Source organism: Anneissia japonica, unplaced genomic scaffold (genome assembly GCF_011630105.1).
Source record: "Anneissia japonica isolate Jap-2015-1 unplaced genomic scaffold, ASM1163010v1 scaffold287726_len2788222_cov184, whole genome shotgun sequence".
Lineage (NCBI taxonomy): Eukaryota > Metazoa > Echinodermata > Crinoidea > Comatulida > Comatulidae > Anneissia > Anneissia japonica.
The window spans coordinates 1595947-1617341 of NW_022705125.1; the positions used below are offsets into that span (position 1 = coordinate 1595947).

General features: G+C 36.4%; 2 protein-coding genes and 1 long non-coding RNA gene across 4 annotated transcripts in view; 2 read left to right on the plus strand and 1 right to left on the minus strand.

Moving 5' to 3' along the window:
- The window catches only part of LOC117105299 (neuronal acetylcholine receptor subunit alpha-3-like), a 28925-nt gene extending 10520 nt beyond the window's left edge, over window positions 1-18405 (plus strand). For both annotated transcript variants that reach the window (XM_033246418.1, XM_033246417.1), the window contains exons 3-7: window positions 3811-3953; window positions 11984-12028; window positions 12473-12582; window positions 13275-14322; window positions 15044-18405. In XM_033246418.1, the coding sequence (XP_033102309.1) occupies window positions 3811-3953; window positions 11984-12028; window positions 12473-12582; window positions 13275-14322; window positions 15044-15256 (1559 nt within the window). In that variant the 3' untranslated portion in view covers window positions 15257-18405. The remainder of the gene's footprint in view (window positions 1-3810; window positions 3954-11983; window positions 12029-12472; window positions 12583-13274; window positions 14323-15043) is intronic.
- LOC117105300 overlaps window positions 16475-21395 on the minus strand; it is a 10354-nt gene continuing 5433 nt past the window's right edge. Inside the window, exon 3 of the long non-coding RNA XR_004444880.1 lies at window positions 16475-16612. This is a non-coding gene — a long non-coding RNA (uncharacterized LOC117105300). The remainder of the gene's footprint in view (window positions 16613-21395) is intronic.
- LOC117105298 (cyclic nucleotide-gated channel rod photoreceptor subunit alpha-like) overlaps window positions 18603-21395 on the plus strand; it is a 20773-nt gene continuing 17980 nt past the window's right edge. Inside the window, exon 1 of the mRNA XM_033246416.1 lies at window positions 18603-20343. Coding sequence (XP_033102307.1) covers window positions 19166-20343 — 1178 coding nt within the window. The 5' untranslated portion in view covers window positions 18603-19165. The remainder of the gene's footprint in view (window positions 20344-21395) is intronic.

Below are 21395 nucleotides of genomic sequence, written 5' to 3' on the forward strand. Positions count from 1 at the left end.
ACTGTGTATCTCGGGAGTCTGGATTAGGCCTACTTTTATCATATTTACTTTATGCATATGATATGGTTCTAAACTATGAATGTTGTTCCAATCGCTTCCCATTTATAGTTTAAAAGAATGGGATGCATATATTATATTATATAATATTATATTATCTACGATACGATTGGGATTTAGCTTTACTAAAGAACATTTCACCCTCTAAGCCACACAATGAGACTTCAACATAAATAGCAAATGCTCTAAGCCTAAGCCAGCCTGTCGCTGTGGTATGAGATATCATGTTCGTATCCTACAGGCCCTAGGCCCTTAGCCAGGTTCTTCAAAAGGGGGAGGGGTTCTGTGGGCGTAGGGTCCAGGGGCGAAGCCTCTGTTGGGTCAGCAAAACCCCCGAAAACAGAAGATTTTTGTGTTTTATGGGTCTAAATAATGCTATAAAAGCAATTATGTTTGAAAATGTTTGCAGCAAAAATCCGTCTGGGTGGCTCTACAGTGCATTAGTTGGATTTGAGGACTCTTTCGGGAAATTTGAGGGGGTGTTTAGCCAGAAAAGAGGGGGATTTGCTGTCACAACGTAGGCTATTCATTACTTAAATGAATCAGCGATAATATTTAGCTGTTATGTATTGTTAATAATGTTTTACGCCACGGATGACTCACGCATTCGCCGGTAGACTCACGCATTCGAGGTCTGGCTCACGCTCTCACACTTAAGGACCAAAATCTCACGCATAAATGTAATATTGCCTATATGTATGATTTTATGCTCTCTCGCTAAATATTCATCATCTAATGTACTTACAATATGATTGGTTTTGTTATTATACATTCGAACACAAACAAATGGCGCACTACACCAGGGTGAAGTTGGGTTGGCTTTCTATTTTAATTAACACTCTCATCCAATCAAATGGAGCTGTCTATAATATCGCGGGTGGGGCACGTTCCACGTGTTACAGTTCTGGCAGAGTAAATCATGTCTTGATACAAATTTCTCAGAAAATCCTACAATCAGTTGGCAACAACAAACGAACCAGCACATTTGTTTGACCTGTCTTCAAAAATGTTAAAACGGCATTGACATCATGATCTTCAACAAAGAGCACGGCTCAACTAAAAATGTTTAGGGATAATATTTTTGTTTTCTAATGTCTCTTTCATTATTACAGTATTATCATATAATTTCTTTTTATGGTATCTCATTCCTTTTAGTTGATAAATTGATAAAAAAAATTTAATATTTCTCTTTCTAATGTTTCGATGAGATCAGATCAGATCAGATAAAACTAGCTGCATTAACAGGATCAAAGAACACACTGCCGGCCCCCATGCGTGCGGCTCATGTCAGTGCGATAGGTCGATCGTCAAGAAAAAAATGCGGATTCCTAACAGATTTCCAGTTGTAAAAACCCTAAAGTAGCAAAGAATGCATTTCCGGGTATCTAGGGAAAACATTCTTAGGGGGGATGCCCCGAACAGAAGTCTCACGCCTGCAAATTAGTCGAACTTGGCATGTATGGGATGACGATAATGAAGATGACGTATTTGTATTCGTTTTCGTAATGTTGCGAAATATCCCTACTATTAATAATATGCCTGTTACTATGTCATTGTCAACTTCTGTAGAGTAGGCGTATTGCTTTTTATTGCAGTATATTATCCTCGTCTTTTATTACCATCAACATTACTACTGCAGCTCGCTAAAATTGTCAGTATATATTTTAAATGATTAAAATGTTAAGTCGTACTAGCCTTTATATGACGTGTACAACATTATTAAAGGTGTCGAGTACGGTAGGACGTGATTTAGTCCAGTATGTCATTGTTGTGTTATATGGTATAATAGCCTAACAAAGAAAAATGAGAGTAAATTACATAAAATAATCAAGTTTTCCAGAAATGGAAAATAACTATTCTGACATCATAAACAGGAAATTTTAATGTATATTAGATGAAAACACACACCCTTTAAGATAGTATAATAGGCCTACATACTCCCAAGTATCGAAATGCACGCCATCGTGTCAGGATTCAATTTTTCTACAATAATTATGTCATCATCACGCCCTTTAAGTAAATATATTAACTTCAGTAAATCAGGTTGCATTATTCCCTCATTAAAGAAAACTTCTCGTCATAACTCATTTCTCCCTTCTGCAATCCGACTAATTAATGCAAGCCATAAGAGATAGTTGCAATTAAAAAGTGTATTTAAGTAAGATTATATGTTTTTGTTCTGTACATTATAATATATATTATTTTTTATATTAACTAATCAATTGTACGTATCTTGTATTTTAACATCTTTTAACTATTTTTTATATCTAAGTCTGTTAATATATGTTTTGAACCTTGGAAAAAGAATTTCCTGTAAACATTATAACGTGACAATAAAGACAACTTGAACTTGAACTTGAAACCTCTGTCCGCTCTGTCAAATTTTATGTGACAAAAAATGTGATATGTATCACTAAATATGAACTAAAAACTGACCAATCAGAACAGGGTAATGAATACGCGCGCGTCTAACAACCACAAAGGCCCATTGCTGAGCAATCATGAAAGCTATGGCCGCCTTGATGATGGCTAAATTCAATGCATATTTATTGTAAAAATATTGTTAGGCCTAATTAGATGCAACGAAAACAAGATGAAGTAAATTTTCCTTGATGATACCCCAGTTGTAAATACAAATTATGAAACTTAGCAAGTGATATGTCTATTTTTAATTTATTATTAGCATCAATTACCTTGATGCGAGTTGTTGCTGGTTTGGTGTACAAATAAAGACAAAATATTATTGCTATATATTTACCTATACGTGCTTAATGAGGTCAATGACAGAAGACTCAAGTTATGATAGGCTCAGAGGTCCCACCAAGTGTCCAGAAGTCGCGGGAGTCTCCCGGAATTCGGGATGGCCTCCCGCACTGTAGCAAGCAAGCAAGAATCTTCCAGACAAACCTCCATATTCATAATATTTGCATTTTTTTACTATACTCCGATACTGAGTGACTGAAAATCAAATGTACCGGTAATAAAATATGATATATTATCTGTACAATGATAAATTGATACAGGCATAGCCACAATGGCCATGGTATAGTTATTATCTTGTTAGTAGGCCTACTCAAGTCAGCATTTACCTCTCCCACCTAAAAATTCAAGAAAAGGTGTTCAGATTTAGTTATAAAAACTAAATATTTGTATTATCGTTATTAAATGTTATCAAAGTGAAGTCAGTGGTGGATTCGAGGGGGAAATTATTTTAAGAATTTTAAGAAATTGAGGAGAAAAAAAAAATTAATCTGAGGGTGCCATTGCCGGCCATCTATATGTGGCATAATGATGGGGTTGAAGCAGTTTAGACTCTCGAATTGTGGAAATCCCCACAACCCCCGCGCCCACCCTTATTTCGAATTCCTGGATCATCCGACACTGGAATTCATGATGATAACATTAGAACATGTTTAAGTGGTTTAAGCCAACACCAACCTTGTTTGTGATTTAAAGCACTACCAATGTATTATTACCATTATCGTCATAATCATAATCACCACCATCCCCACCTCCCCATCATCATCTGATATCTTCTATACAGTAAGTCATTATCAATTGTGTTTATCTTAAGGTAGATCAATGTATCATCATTCCCATCCTCTTCATCATCATAATCACCATCACCATCATTATCACCTTTGATGTCGTTATTATAACCTGTATTTACCGTATTTTTACAGTAGCTTAAATCCGTTTTCAATAATACGCATTAATTTGCCTTTTTTATTTATATTTTTTCTCTCTTTTTAGACACTTCTCTTGGATCGGTTGATGAAGAAGAACTTCATAATCACCTTCTCTCCAAATACGTCAAGTTCGTCCGACCAGCAGAGAATTTCACACAGCCAATTATTGTAAAAATTGGGATATCTGTTTCTCAAATTATTGATGTGGTAAGGCTTAGCTTATCTTTAACGGTTTTGGGGGGAAAATGAATCTGACATCGCTACTAACTTGAAAAAAAAAAAGCGAAAACTAGAACTTAATGCAAAAAAAAAAATTAATCTCAATCAGTAGCGTGCGCGACGGATTGAATGTACCGGCACTGAAATCTACCCACTTAAGATCGCTTTTTGAATCAATTATTATTATGGAGAAAGAATTTATAGTGTAAATGGGGCATTCCTGTGCATATTACAAGATGTTTGTATTGGTGATTACATCAGCAATTTCTTTGTGCCATACTGCTCGGAATAGATGATTTGTTACCAGACTCGTTCAATAATAATTTCGAAATCACACTGCTCCTTAATGCAACTTCACGACTTTTCTTAACATAATATTATTATTAATCATAAAAATTTAAGACGGTCTTTGAAACATCATTTTTCTTCCCAGGGCGTAGTTTAAAATAGGCCTAGTTCAATTTTCATTAATAGTAATCGTTTATTATAATTTATGGCATACATATATCGAATACATCCAAACAATTTAAAATCTAAATCTTCTAGAAATTTATATAGCGCTTTTTGCCAATGGATACAAAGCGCTTGGATATGTGGACTAGGAACTCGATCAATGACTTTCTTCTCCCCTATAAGGGTCCCTTTGTGCGAGGAAAGAGTATAATTTGTGTCTTAAAGTTGTGTTCACTTAGTATACTGAGCTTTGAAGTAAACCCTTTCGATTGCAATCCTAAAGTACTGTAACCCTACTTGTAAATGCCAGGTTATTTGGGGCTAATTTCAACACCTGACGCGGATTCATCGGTAAGGGAATGTGGGGCACTGTGACCTTAAGAAAAAATAACCTTAATATCATTCCTTCTCCCTGTGAAGTAAAGCTGGGGCCGGGGCCCATGTGCCTTTCTGATACTTGGGGCACATTTTGGGTCCCAGTCGCCACTTCTATTGTAGGATTTTAGATGTGTTTGTTTTTAAATCATGTTTGTAACTGTACCGTATTCTAAATGTGTTTAACGACGAAATAAATGATATGATAGCAGGAATTTGAAATAGAGAAGATGGCATGGAGGAGAGGAACTTCCACTGATCTATACTATATCTGAGCCCCACCAAATGACTAGATGTGTATAAGAGACAGCACCAACCTTGTTTGTGATTTAAAGCACTACCAATGTATTATTACCATTATCGTCATAATCATAATCACCACCATCCCCACCTCCCCATCATCATCTGATATCTTCTATACAGTAAGTCATTATCAATTGTGTTTATCTTAAGGTAGATCAATGTATCATCATTCCCATCCTCTTCATCATCATAATCACCATCACCATCATTATCACCTTTGATGTCGTTATTATAACCTGTATTTACCGTATTTTTACAGTAGCTTAAATCCGTTTTCAATAATACGCATTAATTTGCCTTTTTTATTTATATTTTTTCTCTCTTTTTAGACACTTCTCTTGTATCAACAAAGCTCTTTTGGGTCGGGGTACTAGATTGAGGACCCTAAGGGTCGGGGGCCCTGCGGACGCACGAGAGCGCATAGGCGTTAAGCTACTGCCTTCTTCAGAGAAACCTAAAGTAGGCGTATATGCTAATATGAAGCTGGATTGGGAAAAATCGTTTATTTTAACAATAACATTTGTTCTTCCTAATTTATTTTATTGCATCTGTAAATCACAATACAGAAATATCGAACACAAGTAAACAAATTCAAAAGGACGGGACCACAGACTCGAGGTTTATGCTACTTATAGGAAACGCCCTGAATGAAAAATGTCAATTAGGCCTACACCAAAAATACACATTGACACTCAAATATCCATTATAGCCTACGTGTTATTAGGCTACATTACAATCACAAACTATATAATAATATATACATAATAATATAGGCCAGACCTAGTTTTTATAAGAACCAGTAAAATGTTGCCCAGGGCGCTCGGTACCCTCATTTTTTTTTTTTTTTTTTTTTTTTTTGCCAATTTCAGGCTCAAAATATTATTTTGTTCTTATTTTATACACATACACAATTATTATTGTACAGCATATATTTTTAATTTCTATTTTATTCCTTCCAGCAATACAAACATTAAAATACAAAAAAAATAAAGAGGAGAGCTGCGGAAAGGCGAAAGTGGTAAAAAATACTATCGCCGAAGGGCGTGCCTCTCCAACATTATTATAATGTACTGAATTATAGAGGGTATTACATAGCCACGCTTACTGCACATAAAGTACAGATAAGATTTATTAGTTTTTCTAGTTTTTTTTTTTTATTCAAAACCTTATTTGAAATTTTACGTCTGCTTTCTTAATTTGTTCTTAATTTTAAGGGAATGCCAGCGTCTTTCTTATGTGTTCCTCTTTGTGTGGGTTCGTTTGTCTGTGTTGGTCTATAGGCCTATATTATTTTTCTCAGAATTCAGGTATTGTAGCAAACACACGGTAGGTCTACTTTACGGACAAAATTATTGAAGTGGCAAAAAAGAAACACTGATAATATTACAGTAAACAAGAGTAATAAAGCGGGGCTGGGTAATACCGTGAAAACTAATAACTTTCAGCCCGCAAAAACCTTATGAGGATGTGGATAGCTATGTATCTTTTGCTAATCACCCTAAATACCTTTCCTTCAATCATAAAGCTTATGTTTACGAGTTGCTAGGCCGTACAGCTTGCTCGAGATGATTGATCACGAACGTCGTATCGACACGCCATAATTGCCTTCGATAATAACGTACCGGGTTTAGACATACTGACGTCGCTGCATATGTCCGACATGCACAGATTTTTTAAGAAACAAAAATTGTGGAGTATACACTCAAATTTATCAAAATTATATGGGCATTTGTAGCGTTATTAATTATAGAGTACGGTTTGACGTAGATTTATTTTTAGTTATTATTCCTATTTATTACTGTTGACATCAATATTTACTCCATAGTTCGATTATAAGACGACGGATTGTAAATAATAAATAAATTATGTAAAGTTTACAATTATCACACGATTATCACTTTCTTTAATTTTCCTTGCATCTGTAGAAAGTTCTTGTTTTTACATAACTTTTTTTATACATAAGCCTATTCGAGGTGGGCCTGTATTTTGTATGTTAAAACGAATGTTAAAAATGAGTTGCTTGTAATCCGGAGTCTCCCACAAAAGGTCCCGGGTTTAAATCCTCATTATATTCTTCTCTATTGTACAATGATTTATATAATTATGTACAGTAATATTATACTTATAGGCCTATACATGCCTGATAAAATCTACAGTATAGACATATATGTAGGTCTGCATAATTTATAGACATATTGCAAGTTGGACTTCAAGTTACAAAAATTAAAACAGGTAATCTCAAAATAACAAAATGTAAAAAATAACAAAAGTAGCACATCACAAATTTTCTACTCAGCGCCTGTATATATGAAGCATAATTTTTGAGAACACATGTGAACAAATAACACGTTGACCGGAGGCAGTTCATATTCCTAGAACATGCTTTATAATAAATTCACAAAAATTAGGTAAACCAGCCGTCACGAATATCTCTCTATAAAGTATGACAGTGAAATGGAATTTTCTGACATTGCATTGTGCGCGAACTTCTACAACGTATAGAGCGTATTACATAAAATTTAGGCGCAGGGCCTTCGTAATCCTAAACCCTTTAGAATGATTAAACATCATGACTAGCTGAGTACATTAGGAGGGTGATTTACATGTATATGGCTACAGTTTTAAGTACGCTTCTCATTATTGCATACTACACGATTCGCAGCTAATTTGTTGCGGCCTCCCGATTTCCACAGCATAATAGTCACGTCTTTCGATACAACTACAAGACGTTATGTCCAATTTCATGCTTAAAGTGGCAGTTCCATGCGTCGGCCCGCATTTATTCTTCTATCTATGCCTGTTAAAACGTAAAAATCCTTAGAACTCGATCATGTGATTGAATGGGGTGTGGGGAGTAGCTTCATTTATAGCTAGTAATTTCGGAACGCACGCAATGACGTTGTGAGCATTATGTTTGGTTCATACTAGATCAACTCATAGCGTTGACGCGCGTGTCTAAATCGTTTTAGTGTGAACCCAAGTCTTATACGCAGACTGTCAATTCATAGAAACGAAATTGAATATATATCATATCAGTTGCTAAAGAATTCCTCACGAATGCTAAGGAGCTATGTGATTTGTCATAACTGCGATGGTCAACTAAAATTGGCCTGATTAAGAAAGTACAGTATATAGACTGCCTCCATGATTAGATCTAGGCCTACGGAATTATTTATCTGAACAGCTGGTCGAAAACATTGTGGCAGAGACTGTAATCTCATTCTACAATTCATTCAACAATAAACAATGATTCATTCCGGTCTTTATAATGATCACTTTTTATTATCCTGAGTTGATTAATTAATTAGTTAATTACGTAATTAATTTAACTGTTCCAATCAATACCATCCATCGGCTAATTGGTGTGGAGTTCGTCTGATGTAAAACATAACTACAACGGTTCGATTGTGCTAATTGAATGCAATAGAACACATCAACCGCAAAATTCTTACCCCCAGGTGAAATTGAGAGAATAAATTGCCTTCCAGGGCCCAGTCGAAAGTAGGCCTATGCGTTCTTAAATATATGCGCTCCAACTAATTGCACAATGTTGCTGCTGAAATTGTTACCTCGTGCATCGTACAAATAACGAATTGGAAATTATAGCTCTGAATGAGAATAATTTTGGCGAGGGTTCCTGAGTTTATGCCACTATGATGTAGGTAGGCCTACGTCAGTCTGTCGATAATAAGGCTACATGATACAACTTAATTTTATTAAAAGTATTCTTCGAGTTATTTCATAGGCCTATATCCATGGTGTATTCATAAGCATTCATATCGAGGAATTTTTTTTTTTATTATACTTCAAAAATATATCTGTTTACTATACCGGGCCTCCATGGTGTATAAATTACCTTTAAAATGAAAGCAGTTTATCATTCGAGTGCATTTATAGGCCTACTTTCACGGCGCATTGATATACTTTAACACGGATAATCTTTCGAGTACAGTTAAAGTATATTATTGTCTTATAAGTTACAATCGAGAGAGCGTATTTTAAGCCCATTATACTAGCGTATCTATGTATAACATAAACACGCGTGTATAAATTATTCGAGTGTATTCTACCGTGGTGGTGTGTCTTACGCTTTAATATTCTTATGAAGCGGGAATAAAAGCAGAATACTATTTCATAGGAGAGTCCTAGGAATATTACGATATAAAACTTTTAAAAAAATAGATGATTTACGACTGTATCGTGTTGTTATTGCTATTTCATCTATAGAGAGTAATGATATACGTATTGTTATATAGCTGAGTAATTGGTTTCGTAATAATGTCTGTAAGTCCCTATTTAAAATAGGCTACATTATTGTTTGACTATTTTTGCTGTTACTTCCGTAAATATCATTATAATTATTATAATAATAATTATTATTATTATTAATTATTATTATTAATTATTATTATTATTATTATTATTATTATTATTATTATTATTATTATTATTATTATTATTATTATTATTATTATTATTATTATTATTAATAATAATAATGTCACATTATTAAGAAGACACAACAATAATTGTTACTTAACCAATATCCTGAGGCGCGTATATTTCGTGATGACGACATAATTAGTGTCGAAATATTGAATCCCGACACGATGGCGTAATAAATATAGGCCCCGAAGACCGTTATTGCATGCTCTGTATATCTTGAACTGCAATATTTAACCTACATCGGCAATGTGCATTGCATGTTTAATTAGCACAAGTAATAATAATTACACAAGGCTAATGTTACACAATAGACTAGGTAATTTATTTTGTAACATTAACGTTTACAATTATTTGATAATTATTGTCTATTCATTAGAATCAATCCTGAAGGATTCGACCCTGTCTATGCTGGGAGCAACGGTGATTTAACGTCAAACAGCAATAGTCACACAGACAATATTGTTTATGATGACAATAGTATTAAATGCGATTATAATCCATTACATCAAACTCATCAATCAATTGTATTAGATGATATCCTTTATTTTACCATGATTTTACTTCCACCGGCTGTCTCGTCATTCATTCAGAGAGGTTGTCCTGCGGCTCTATTATTACCTTCAATTGCACACGCCTCTTTAACATGATTTACAACCTCATCGCACGCGCCTCTTCGCTGATACCTCGGGCATCCGGCACGGCACGCGCTGCTTCGTTACCATACACGCGTGAGGTTGCTCAACAGTACTCAGGAATGCATTGACATTTTGTTTTGCCAAAGGCTTTTGAGTGAATTAAGTACCCTGCGATCACGGACCCCGTTGACAGACAACTCTTAACTATATGCCCATAGTCAAATACTGTAGTTATTATGTCATGGAGGTATAATGCCATGCACTTTATGTTTGCCTTCAAATATCTGCATGATGTTGGTATGCGTACAATGTCCATGTTTGGTTGTGAATTATCCTGTACCAAATGTATTGTATCTTTACCGCTTTAATTAAGACAAGGAGCGACTAGATTTACAATCGTATATCGTTTGATTACAGTATTGAATTCTCGCCTTGAATAATCACATAGTCTACTGTTAGGCCTACACACTCTTGATGTATTAGACTGAAAGGGCCTCTCTGCGCGGAAAAAAATATCCCTCTCCCGCGAAGCAATGAAGCTTGGTCCACCAAGAATAAAAAATAAATATTCAAAATGAACTAAAGTAACCAATGAACATATTTTCAATTAGAGCAGTCGCACCATCGCCCTGTGTCTGAATATCAATTTTATTTCTTTTGTACACATTAATATATTAAATTTTTATATCTTTTAATACAATAAAATAATAATAATTATACTGTAATGGTGATAATAATAATAATAATAATAGTATTTATTTATTTTCTAATACTGTTGCGATTTTAAATGTTTGTTCAGTTTAATTTATTGCTCTTTTTATATGTATTTTGTATCCAAATTTGATTTTTCTTGTACACATTAATATTTTTAAACCTTTACAGTAATTGGTTATAATAATTTCATATTTTAATATTCTGTGCTCTTATTTTAAATTTTTGCCAGTTTTCAAATGCATTAACAATAAATTATTTCAGTATTCAGTATTCAGTATTGAATAAGGCCGCCATGTACGATGGGTGATTCTATTATTTTTATTATGCTGAAGGGTTAATTTCCGTGACCGTGACCTTGTCCTTTAAACTTCCCAATAGTTTCAAGTAGTTTCAGTTCCATTCTGTAAGTATAACGGGTTTCCCACTGTTAAATGATAATTTTAATGAATAAATAAGTTATTATTATATGTACCATTCCATTAAATTGTATGATGATCCATTCCTTAGTTTTTGCCTAATCTTGCTAACAGACAGACAGCGATTGAATACATAAACCCTCTGGCAGAGATAATAAGTAAAAGACCAAACCAAAATGCCGAAGGGCATGCGCAATAACACACTCTGCTTCAAAATGAAACACCGGGTCTTAGGGAGGACTCCATTCAGATCTAGAAAAAGAAATCCGTTACCCAACAAACGCCTAAAGCTAATTTTACACTAGACACGAAGACAAAATACTGGTGCGCGCAGTGTTGCCTACGCGATGATATGTCGTGACCTAATATCTTAACATGCGAAGTGTTTTTAGGCTATGACAACGGTGGTGGTGACGGTGACGACAATGACGGTGACGGTGGAGGCGAGGATAATGAGAATTTTTAACGATTTTTAAGCTATAAATAATATGTATAACTGTAGCTTACAGTGCGATTTTTTAAAATACTGCCGTTCAAGTTACCAACAAACACTGACGCCTAAACCATTACGACGAATACATTCAAACTTATTAAAGGGTTGATTTAGGAGTCACTCTAGAGCATTTGTTTTTAACGTATAGGAAGTTATTCTCACAAATCTTATTTTCTTTCTCAGGACGAACGAAATCAAGTAATGACAACGAGCTTATGGGTAAAACAGGTAAAAACTTAACGATAGAGGGCGTAATATTCAAAGTTTCTACAACGTGCATTATGAAAGAGGCACAAAAAAGAAGATAAAAACATGGCTTTAGTTTAATCAAATCTCACTTTCACAATCAGGGCACATGATCATGAATCAATATCATCACCACCATCATTATCATCACCATGTTGTAGAAATCGCTGTTATCACCGTCATCGTCATCCACAATATCTGACGTCACCATCAATATAAATCATCAAACCACCGTTACACCCAAGACGAATTTTGAATGAAAATCAAACAGCAGCTAACCTGCTTTATTCCAGTCAAATTGGATGTGGTTTACTACCATCACCACCAATATCACATTGGCAATTTAAAACGCATTTGTCAACATCACCACGTCTGTATATAAATCAACAAAAGTTGTACTTCTTTCATTTTGTAATGTTATTTCAGACATGGCAAGACTATCGGCTTAAGTGGGATCCACTCACTTACGGCAACTTGACTGTCATCCATGTCCCGGTCAGTGACCTTTGGAAGCCGGACCTGGTGCTTTACAATAAGTGAGTAAAGTTTTCATTCCATGAAATCGCTACACACTATTGCTGACAGCTTCTAACCACGCTGATTGGTCTGTCGAATTCAGGAGCCTTCCCGATTGTGTCGTAGACAGCTACGCAGCGGCAGTGAAACGATTGTAGTAAAACACTGTAGCAACAGTAGTGATTTTATGGAAACCAGGATATGTCGATGCATTTGAGTTCCAAGTCAGGCCAATGCGTCATGTTATTATCACCTCGGTCGATGGAAGAAAGTACACATACTTTGATTTCTTGGAGAAAGATTAATCAATCAATCGTTCTATAAAGCGATATCAACCACTTCCCCCACCCCTCCCCCATGTTCAAGAAGTAGCTTGGTGTTTATTATGAAGTACCTTCCTTCCCAGAATCATGGGTACAAGTCCTATGTCAGCAAAGAATCTTTCCTCACGACTAGAAATATCTCCACTTCCTAAGCCTGGTTGGCAATGCAACTTAAACGTTTATACAGCATCAAATTATTTAATATATTTTAAGATAAAGGGTCACTTTCTTAAATATTTAAGAGAACCCAAATTTTAGTCCGTCATATGGTATCTAATGTAAACTCATTAGGCATGCTGTTGTTGCTCACTGGTATTCCATTTCTTCAAATTTCATTTCATTTAGTTGCAACAATATATTCAAAACATTACTTTTATTTTCATCCGTAGTGCGAACGGCCCTTATGACGTCATTCAGCTCACGAAGGCGAATGTGTTTTACAACGGTACGGTGTCCTGGGCCCCGCCAGCCGTCTTCAAGAGTGCCTGCGACATTGTGGTAAAGTACTTCCCGTTCGACGAACAGACGTGTAAGTTGAAGTTCGGATCGTGGACCCACGACTATAGTTTAATCGATCTGGAGGCGCTTCACAATCAAATTGATCAGGGCCAGTACTGGCCGAATGCAGAATGGGACATCGTTGAAACACCGATCAAAAAACACGTCATGAAGTACGATTGCTGCGAAGAGATCTACGTCGATTTAACTTTCAGTTTCGTCTTGCATCGAAAACCGTTATTTTATATCGTAACAATGGTAATGCCTTGCTTACTGATTACTACCCTCACTATTTTTATTTTCTACGTCCCGCCAAACAGCGGCGAAAAAGTGACGTTGTGTACGTCGATTCTTCTAGCCGTCATTGTATTCTTGCTGCTGATAGCCGAACTAATACCGTCAACCGCCGAAAATGTTCCTCTGATTGTAAAATATTTATTGTTTACTATGGCAATGGTCGGATTTTCAACGTTCATCACAGTGATAATAATTAATGTCTTCCATCGTGCAAGTTCAACGCATACAATGCCTGCCTGGGTCAGAACAGTCTTCCTTGATTTCTTCCCACGAATTCTTCACATCAAACGCTCTGAGGATGAGGAGCAGAAGATTAAAAGACACGAGAATTTGTCCTCCAGTACGGACTGTTTACTCGACACCAAGCCGCCGCTAGAGAAGAGAGAATCAACTCGATCTGATCAAAAGTACCTCTTCGGTATCTTGAGATCGGGGTACAATGCTCTGTGTTGCAAATCCGAAACCCCACGAGGGCAGTACGAAATGGGAGACATGGGAACGATTAATGACGAGGAGGATATAACTGGTCGGGATTATCATTTGGGTGATACACTGCCCTCTAGTAATGATCCTTCCAAATCAGCAATCGACAATATTGAATTTATTGTTAACCACTTTAAAGAAGAAGATGACGATACTAAGGTAATTATTTATCTGATTGGTTTCAGTTCTAGGCCTACTTCATCAGTAGGCCTGACACGATAGACTACCGTAACGATCATAAACTTAGAAAGTTAAAAAGCAGTGGCTAAGTTTCTGTGCCTTCATCATCATCATCATGGTTGTCTTTCTATAAGAGACTAACTATAGTTCGTCTTTTAACGTATTTCTTTTACAAACCATCGGTTTGTCTTTTACAAAGTTTGACTTTCTATTAAAAGACAAAACATGGCTGGTCTTTTACAAACTTTCTTGTCTTACGGACAATAGTTCTACACACTATTCTTTTATATCCTTTTTTTTTTGTCCTGCAACTCTGTCTTTTACAAACCACGGTGTCTTTTATATGGTTTTCATTGACAAATCATAATTGTAAATATTCAAAAATCTGTATCTCATTTTTCGTCAAACATCCTTTGTGTGTCTTTGCAAAATCAGTTGTACATCAGATCAACACAATTTGCCTCCGAAACCTGGCTTTAAAGCACGGTTTGTCTTTACAAACCATGTCTGTATTTATGGTGTGTATCTTACAAAACATGGTCTGTCGTTCGCTTTTCTTTACCAAAAAACTGTAAAAGACAAAGTTGCCGGACAAAAAGAATAGTGTGTGGCGACCATTATTACAATAATGTCATTCGAAATTAATTAATAAAAACAATTAATGAATCACATTACATGGCTATTATATTCTTTTTAACAGGTCAAAGCTGATTGGCAATTTGTTTCCATGGTAATCGATCGAATTCTAATGATAATATACACGCTGGCAGTGTTCATTGGTTCGGCAATTATATTGTTGTCATCGCCGTTGCTATGGGAATCGCAATACTATCATGATTATCCAGACGTTAAAAGTATGAAAGCTATAAATTTGAACGCACAGTACCCGTTACCTATACTGGAAGGAACATAGGGTATCTGCAAGGCTAGTTAGGAGCGTCGGAACTACCTTTAAGAATCCCGGCGGTCGGTTTTCCAATTGACAATGAATGAAATCTATAAATTTGACCACACAGTATCCGCTACCTATACTGGATGAAACATGGTACCTGCAAGAGTTAGGAGCGTCAGAACTACATTTAAGAGTCTCGGTGGTCGGTTTTCCAATCGACAATGCCGTTTGTATGGGACCACTGACAACAAAACAGAAACTTTTGAAAGGAGACTGGAAGTATATTCATTTGGTGCCACTTAGGTCTACTTGTTATCAGTTAAATGGGTGGGCTGTGGGAGATAATAATGCTATATTTATCCACGTCCAATTATAAAAGCGCGGCGCTTCACATCTTCTGAGAGGGGGAAATGGATCGGCCCGGATTTTTTATGACCTGATGTCACTAGAATGTTAGGCCCTTGGACTCTTCAACTGAAATTAAATCATAATGAATTCATCCCACCGCCGGCCGAGATCTCATGACACCTGCGCAGGCGCTTCTGCTAACCATGTGTAAACCATGGCGTAGAATACGCATCCTCAAATTCAAGGCCTAAATTATCAAGTTTTGACTAAGCACCATAAGTAATATCCTAGAAATAATGATTGTATTCCGCTATTGGCGGGAAAAAGGATTCAACTTATAGTATTAAAATAACTAATGTTGTGGCAAATACTTAGAAATGAATTACTTTGGAATTCACATCGAGTGGTGAACACAATGTGCGATGTATTTATTCTGTACATTTTAATACATTTTATTATTTTAGGGAGGTATTTGATATAATTTTATTGATTGTAACATAACGAAATACGTATTGTATGTTGAATGTTAGTTTTCATGTATCTAAGATTTTATCTATCGCTACGTAGAATGGCTTTGGCAGGCGTTTATCAGTGCATGAAATTATCTATAGATCACTTTTCATTTACATAGCGACGAAAAAAGCGCATGATGCAGATATAAAACGAAGAGCGGCGATATATATTCTGTTGGCGGAAAGTTGAAGATAATTGGTTTTGAACGCCGCATTTCGTTTCTCTGTTAGGATGAAATGCATGGTCGGTTTTGAAGTTTTACGTAATGAAATGTATGTAAGCATAGAATACATTAGCCTATATAGCCTATCCTATATAAGCCTCCTATCATCATTATAAACATTGTAAAGTGTTACAGCAAAAGGTTTACTTACCGGTATTTTTGCTTCCGCTAAGACAGATCGAAAGCCCCACATCTCAACCCCTCATGTCATTTGTGTATCCGATTTGTGAATGCAATTCTATTATAAATGTCTTCGACAAAAAAACAATTCCGAGAGTTCGATGGGGTAAGGGCTGTAAGCAACATTAAAGATGTTAAAGATCACTGTCTGTGATATTTAAAAATAAATTTAAAAAAATAAATATTTGAATGAGGAAAAAATTCCCCTCAAACTTTTGAGATTTTTCCGATATTTTTGGCACACAGTAAATAAATATCTTTAAAAAATGTACAAAATATTATATCACAGTGCCCTCGTTTTCAACAGCGCCCTCATTGTTGAGATTACAAGGGAACAAACAGTATACGGTACTTTTAAGCATTAAGTGAGCTATAGGCCTACTCTTTACCAGCATGTACAGTATTAACCAACTAATTTGTTTTGAGATTAATAAAGTAAAAAGGTCCACCATAGCACCCTCTTATAGTCTGCTTTAATGGAGGAAGATTAATCCAAATTTAAGTTTGCATTCATTTTAGACAGGTCAGTCATGTGAGAAGGCTTGCCGTAGGCCATACCGCATCAAAGGAAAAAAAAATCCTATCTGAACGCCTACAAGATAATACTGTAATAAACTACATTCATATAGGATATGAACACAAGAATATTTTCAGTTGATTCTCTCACGAGCTGACGTCCCATTTAATATCGAGCCCGCATTATACCGTAAAACCTCATAATAGAAAGCCATGAGCTTATTTCTTTTAGTAGGCCTACCTTTGGATGGCCTTCTTTTCAAGATGGACCTCTTTTTTCGAGATGGGCCTCTTTTCGAGATTACGTTTGCAAACTAAATAGGGAGGCTTCTTTTCAAAATGAATGCTGTAAATTTTGGAATTCCTACTATACGACATTTTTCAACAATGGGAATTCAACGTTGTTTTTTTTTTTGTTTTTTTTTATTCTAACTTTCAACATGATAGTACAATAAAATACTAGTGATACTGATGACACGCTATCATAATCATCAAATAAGACGTCTCGAAATTTTTCCTTATTATGTTGATTAGAAACCCATGGGCTACCGTACTTTTCGAGAAGGGCTTCTTTTCCAGATTACAGTACTTTTGGAAACTGTAGAGGGGGGTCTTCTTTTCTAGATGGGCTCCTTTTCGAGGCTTTACGTTATTGTATCTATAAGCCCTACCTGACGAAATACAATCCACTATTTTGAATAGCCAAGATGAAAATTCAGTATAATTAGACTTCCCGAAAAACCCGCCATAGGATACTTTTGCTATTGTGGAAACAATGTTAGACATAAACAGGAAGGAATGCATTAATGGTTGGTGGGACAAGCGTGTATTTCTGGCTATTAGGTAACACTTTCTTATTGGTCAGTTGTTAAGTTTGATTAAAACATATGAAAGGGCCATTAATAAACACGCACGTCTGTCCGGGGTCAACGCGCGTGGGCGATGAATGCGTCAGCATGTGAGAATAATCGTGTGAAGATAAATGTATGAATTTTAAAATCTAAGTACAAATAACGTTTATGAGGAATCCAATTAAAATACCATAGACCTACATGATTTTTGAATTGGGTCGTGTGTATGTACCTACAACCAGGGGCGGATCCAGAATTTTTCAAACGGGGCGGGGGGGGGGCCACAACATGTTCAGAATAGATAAGTGAGAGCGCTAATTTTAATATATGCCTGGAAATTTTAAAGTTTAGAGGCAAAACAGGGGGAACGTGCCCCCGTGCCCCTCTACTGGATCCGCCCCTGAATAAATCAAACGCGTTACATAATGTACGTACCTAGATTGTGTTGAGTACGAATAGAAAATAAAGGAAATGTAACTTTAAATGTAGGAGGTCTCTAGATACTTCCTTTGTCAAATAAACAGATAAGCGATATTAAATGTGTGGTGCTGATTTGTATTCTTCTGTTTAAACACAATCCTGTCGTTTGTGTCAGTTCTGCGTTGATATGTTTAAAATGATTGCAGAAACGATACCTCCAACACATTTCTGCCAATTAGACGATCGATGAACTGATGTTGCTAATTGAGGCGTTTTCCGTGCACGAAGAGAAATGTACATTACCTCACAGATAGTTATTAAACTGTATTTACTTTCGCTGATCGGGTTGCGTTTTGGGCTACCAGCTATGATGTTTGTACTAGAATTCTTTGTTCCGACCTTTGTATTATCATAGTATTGTTAAGTGTTGCTAAGCACACACGACTTCAAAAACGGCAGGGTAAACAGATTTGGTACGAAAGGCGAATAGAGTAGGAAGTAAGCCTTATTCAACTTCTAAAGTTGGCAATACCAACTGTTGAGAATGGATAAAAAATCTTTGTTTTGCAAAACAAGACCGGTTAATAACTGGTTATTGTCATTTTAATCCATAACCGTACGACGGCGACCGTAGAACAAATCAATCTTTGACGTTTTTATTGTATTTGATGATAGGGCCTATAAATGGATTTGCAGTGAAAGGTAGCCCTCATTGTATCCGGCTGATACCATTATGTATTGCTCGTAGCTTTATTAATGTTTACCTGTTGCAAAAATTGACGATGGCTCTGTAAGCGAAAGCACATAAATGTAAGTACATGCCTCAAAAGTCTTGGCTGCAATATTTTAGATGACTTTTAAAGAGGATATTATGGTACGATGACGAGCTTATTGACACCAATTGTTTCAAATTCGAACAACAATTCGGCGGTGACAGTGCGAAGTCTGACCGAGCTTCCGACTGATCACAAGCCCCAGCAGATCGAGAAAAATGGTGTTTTTAAACATGATAGTCCTGCAAAACCTACTTTGTTGAGAACTTTGAACGGCAAAGTGCATCCAGTCAACGAGACTGATGCTGGAGAGACTATGTCATCATCAGCCAGAATGTCTTCAACTACCTTCTCTAGTACGTATGAAGCACATGACGAAGAAAGCCTCGTCTCTGGTGTCTCACGACAGACACCAGGAGGAAAGCGATGGTCGACATTACGAAATGTAATGAGAGCAACTCGGCCGTCTGTTAAGCGGAAAAGAACTAAAGTCTCTGTCCAAAGAGTGGATTCTTTCTTGGAGAAATTCACAACCAGGCAGCGGGAAGGCGCAGAGGAAGAAGGTGGCTTGAATGATAGTAAGTGCGATTATGAAACAGACGAAGAGGATGAGTACGGATGTAACTTCATCGCTCATCCTGACGGTACCTTCTCATTCTACTGGCTTTTTATTGTCACCATGGCAGTACTGTATAATCTCTGGCTGCTGATAGCCAGAGAGGCTTGGCCTGAGATACAAGAAGACTCTTTGGCAATATGGTTTACATTTGATTATTTGTGTGATATAGTGTATATTTTAGATATATTTGTGCAATTAAGAACTGGTTACCTCGAACAAGGTTTATTGCAAAGAAACGAAGCAAAGCTCAGGCAATATTACATACATTCTTGGAGATTCCCGGTGGACATAGTATCGCTAACTCCTTTAGACCTCCTGTACCTCATTCCATCAGAGCGGCGGTATCATTCTATGGTTCGTTTTCCGCGGTTCTTAAAAGTATATCGGGCTAGAATGTGGTACTATATGCTAGAGACAAGAACGCCGCATCCTAACTTTCTTCGTGTCGGCGACCTGACGCATCTAATCCTCCTCCTGATACACTGGGCGGCGGCAGCTTACTACCTATTTAGTGAAGCAGTTGGGTTTGGGAAAGGGGACTGGGTATACCCAGAGCCTATCGGAAGTTATTCGTCGACTCTACGGAAATATATGCAGTCAATGTACTGGTCGACGCTGACTCTGACTACAATAGGAGATATTCCGTTCCCAGAGTCTAACTCAGAGTAAGTACCAACATCATTGACGTTCATTCTTTATAATCTAATTGAAATAACACGTGACCCAGTGCGCATATACATACATTTTTACATTTCAATGTACATGGAACCACATAAAAATTAAAATGTATCATGAATGTAGGCCTACAATAATCTTAAATGTACCCTTACACTTACCCAAACGAATACACCATTTCCAACAGAGCTGCATTACCACCAGAGTTGGAGGGTACGACCCTGAATATTTCATAATCAGGATTGACTCTTGGCGGGTAAAATTAATGATTAAATTCTAATCCCGATTCAATAGCACAGATTTGTAACTGTTTAAACTCACAAAACCTAATGATTAAAAGAAGAAATATCTAAATCCATTGTCTGTATACATTGTCCTGGTCAGTAGTACGATACGGTAGTATGCCTCACTCTATCCAAAGATGATTAAAATAAACAACCATTCTAGCAGTCAAGTTAAGTAGGTAACTATTAATTAGTTCATATTAAGGAAAAAATGCCAGAATGTCTAAAGGTATACAGATTGCTCCAGTTGTCATCAAAGATTATTGCAGGTAGGCGTTTTTTAATTTTCTACAGTGCTTCTCCATGACTGCTTTTGGGTCGCTCCTGCATGCCAACCCTGTTCTCACGAATAAATAACATGTACAGAAAGGACACCTTCATTCTAGGCCTCTGTACTCTAGTGGCTGGGTTCAGTATATACAGTAACTAAAATAATCTACAGTATAATCCTCAATATAGCCCCGTTTCTTGGATATGTTTCAGGGGCGGATTTGGAGGGGGAGCCTGCGAGACCACCCCCCTCCCCCCACCTTTTATCACAATTTTTTTTAACACTTTCAAGAAATCTGCTTGTTTTGAGAGTGGCGCTTACTATTACAAAATATTAACGGTACCAACGTTGTACACATCTGACTTCCTGCTGCATCTTCAGTATTTAAAATTTTATGAGAAACTGAGTGTTAAATATTGTAGTTTACTAATGCTACAAAACATCAATGTATAAGAGACAGGCAGTGAAAGCTAGCCCTCATTGTATC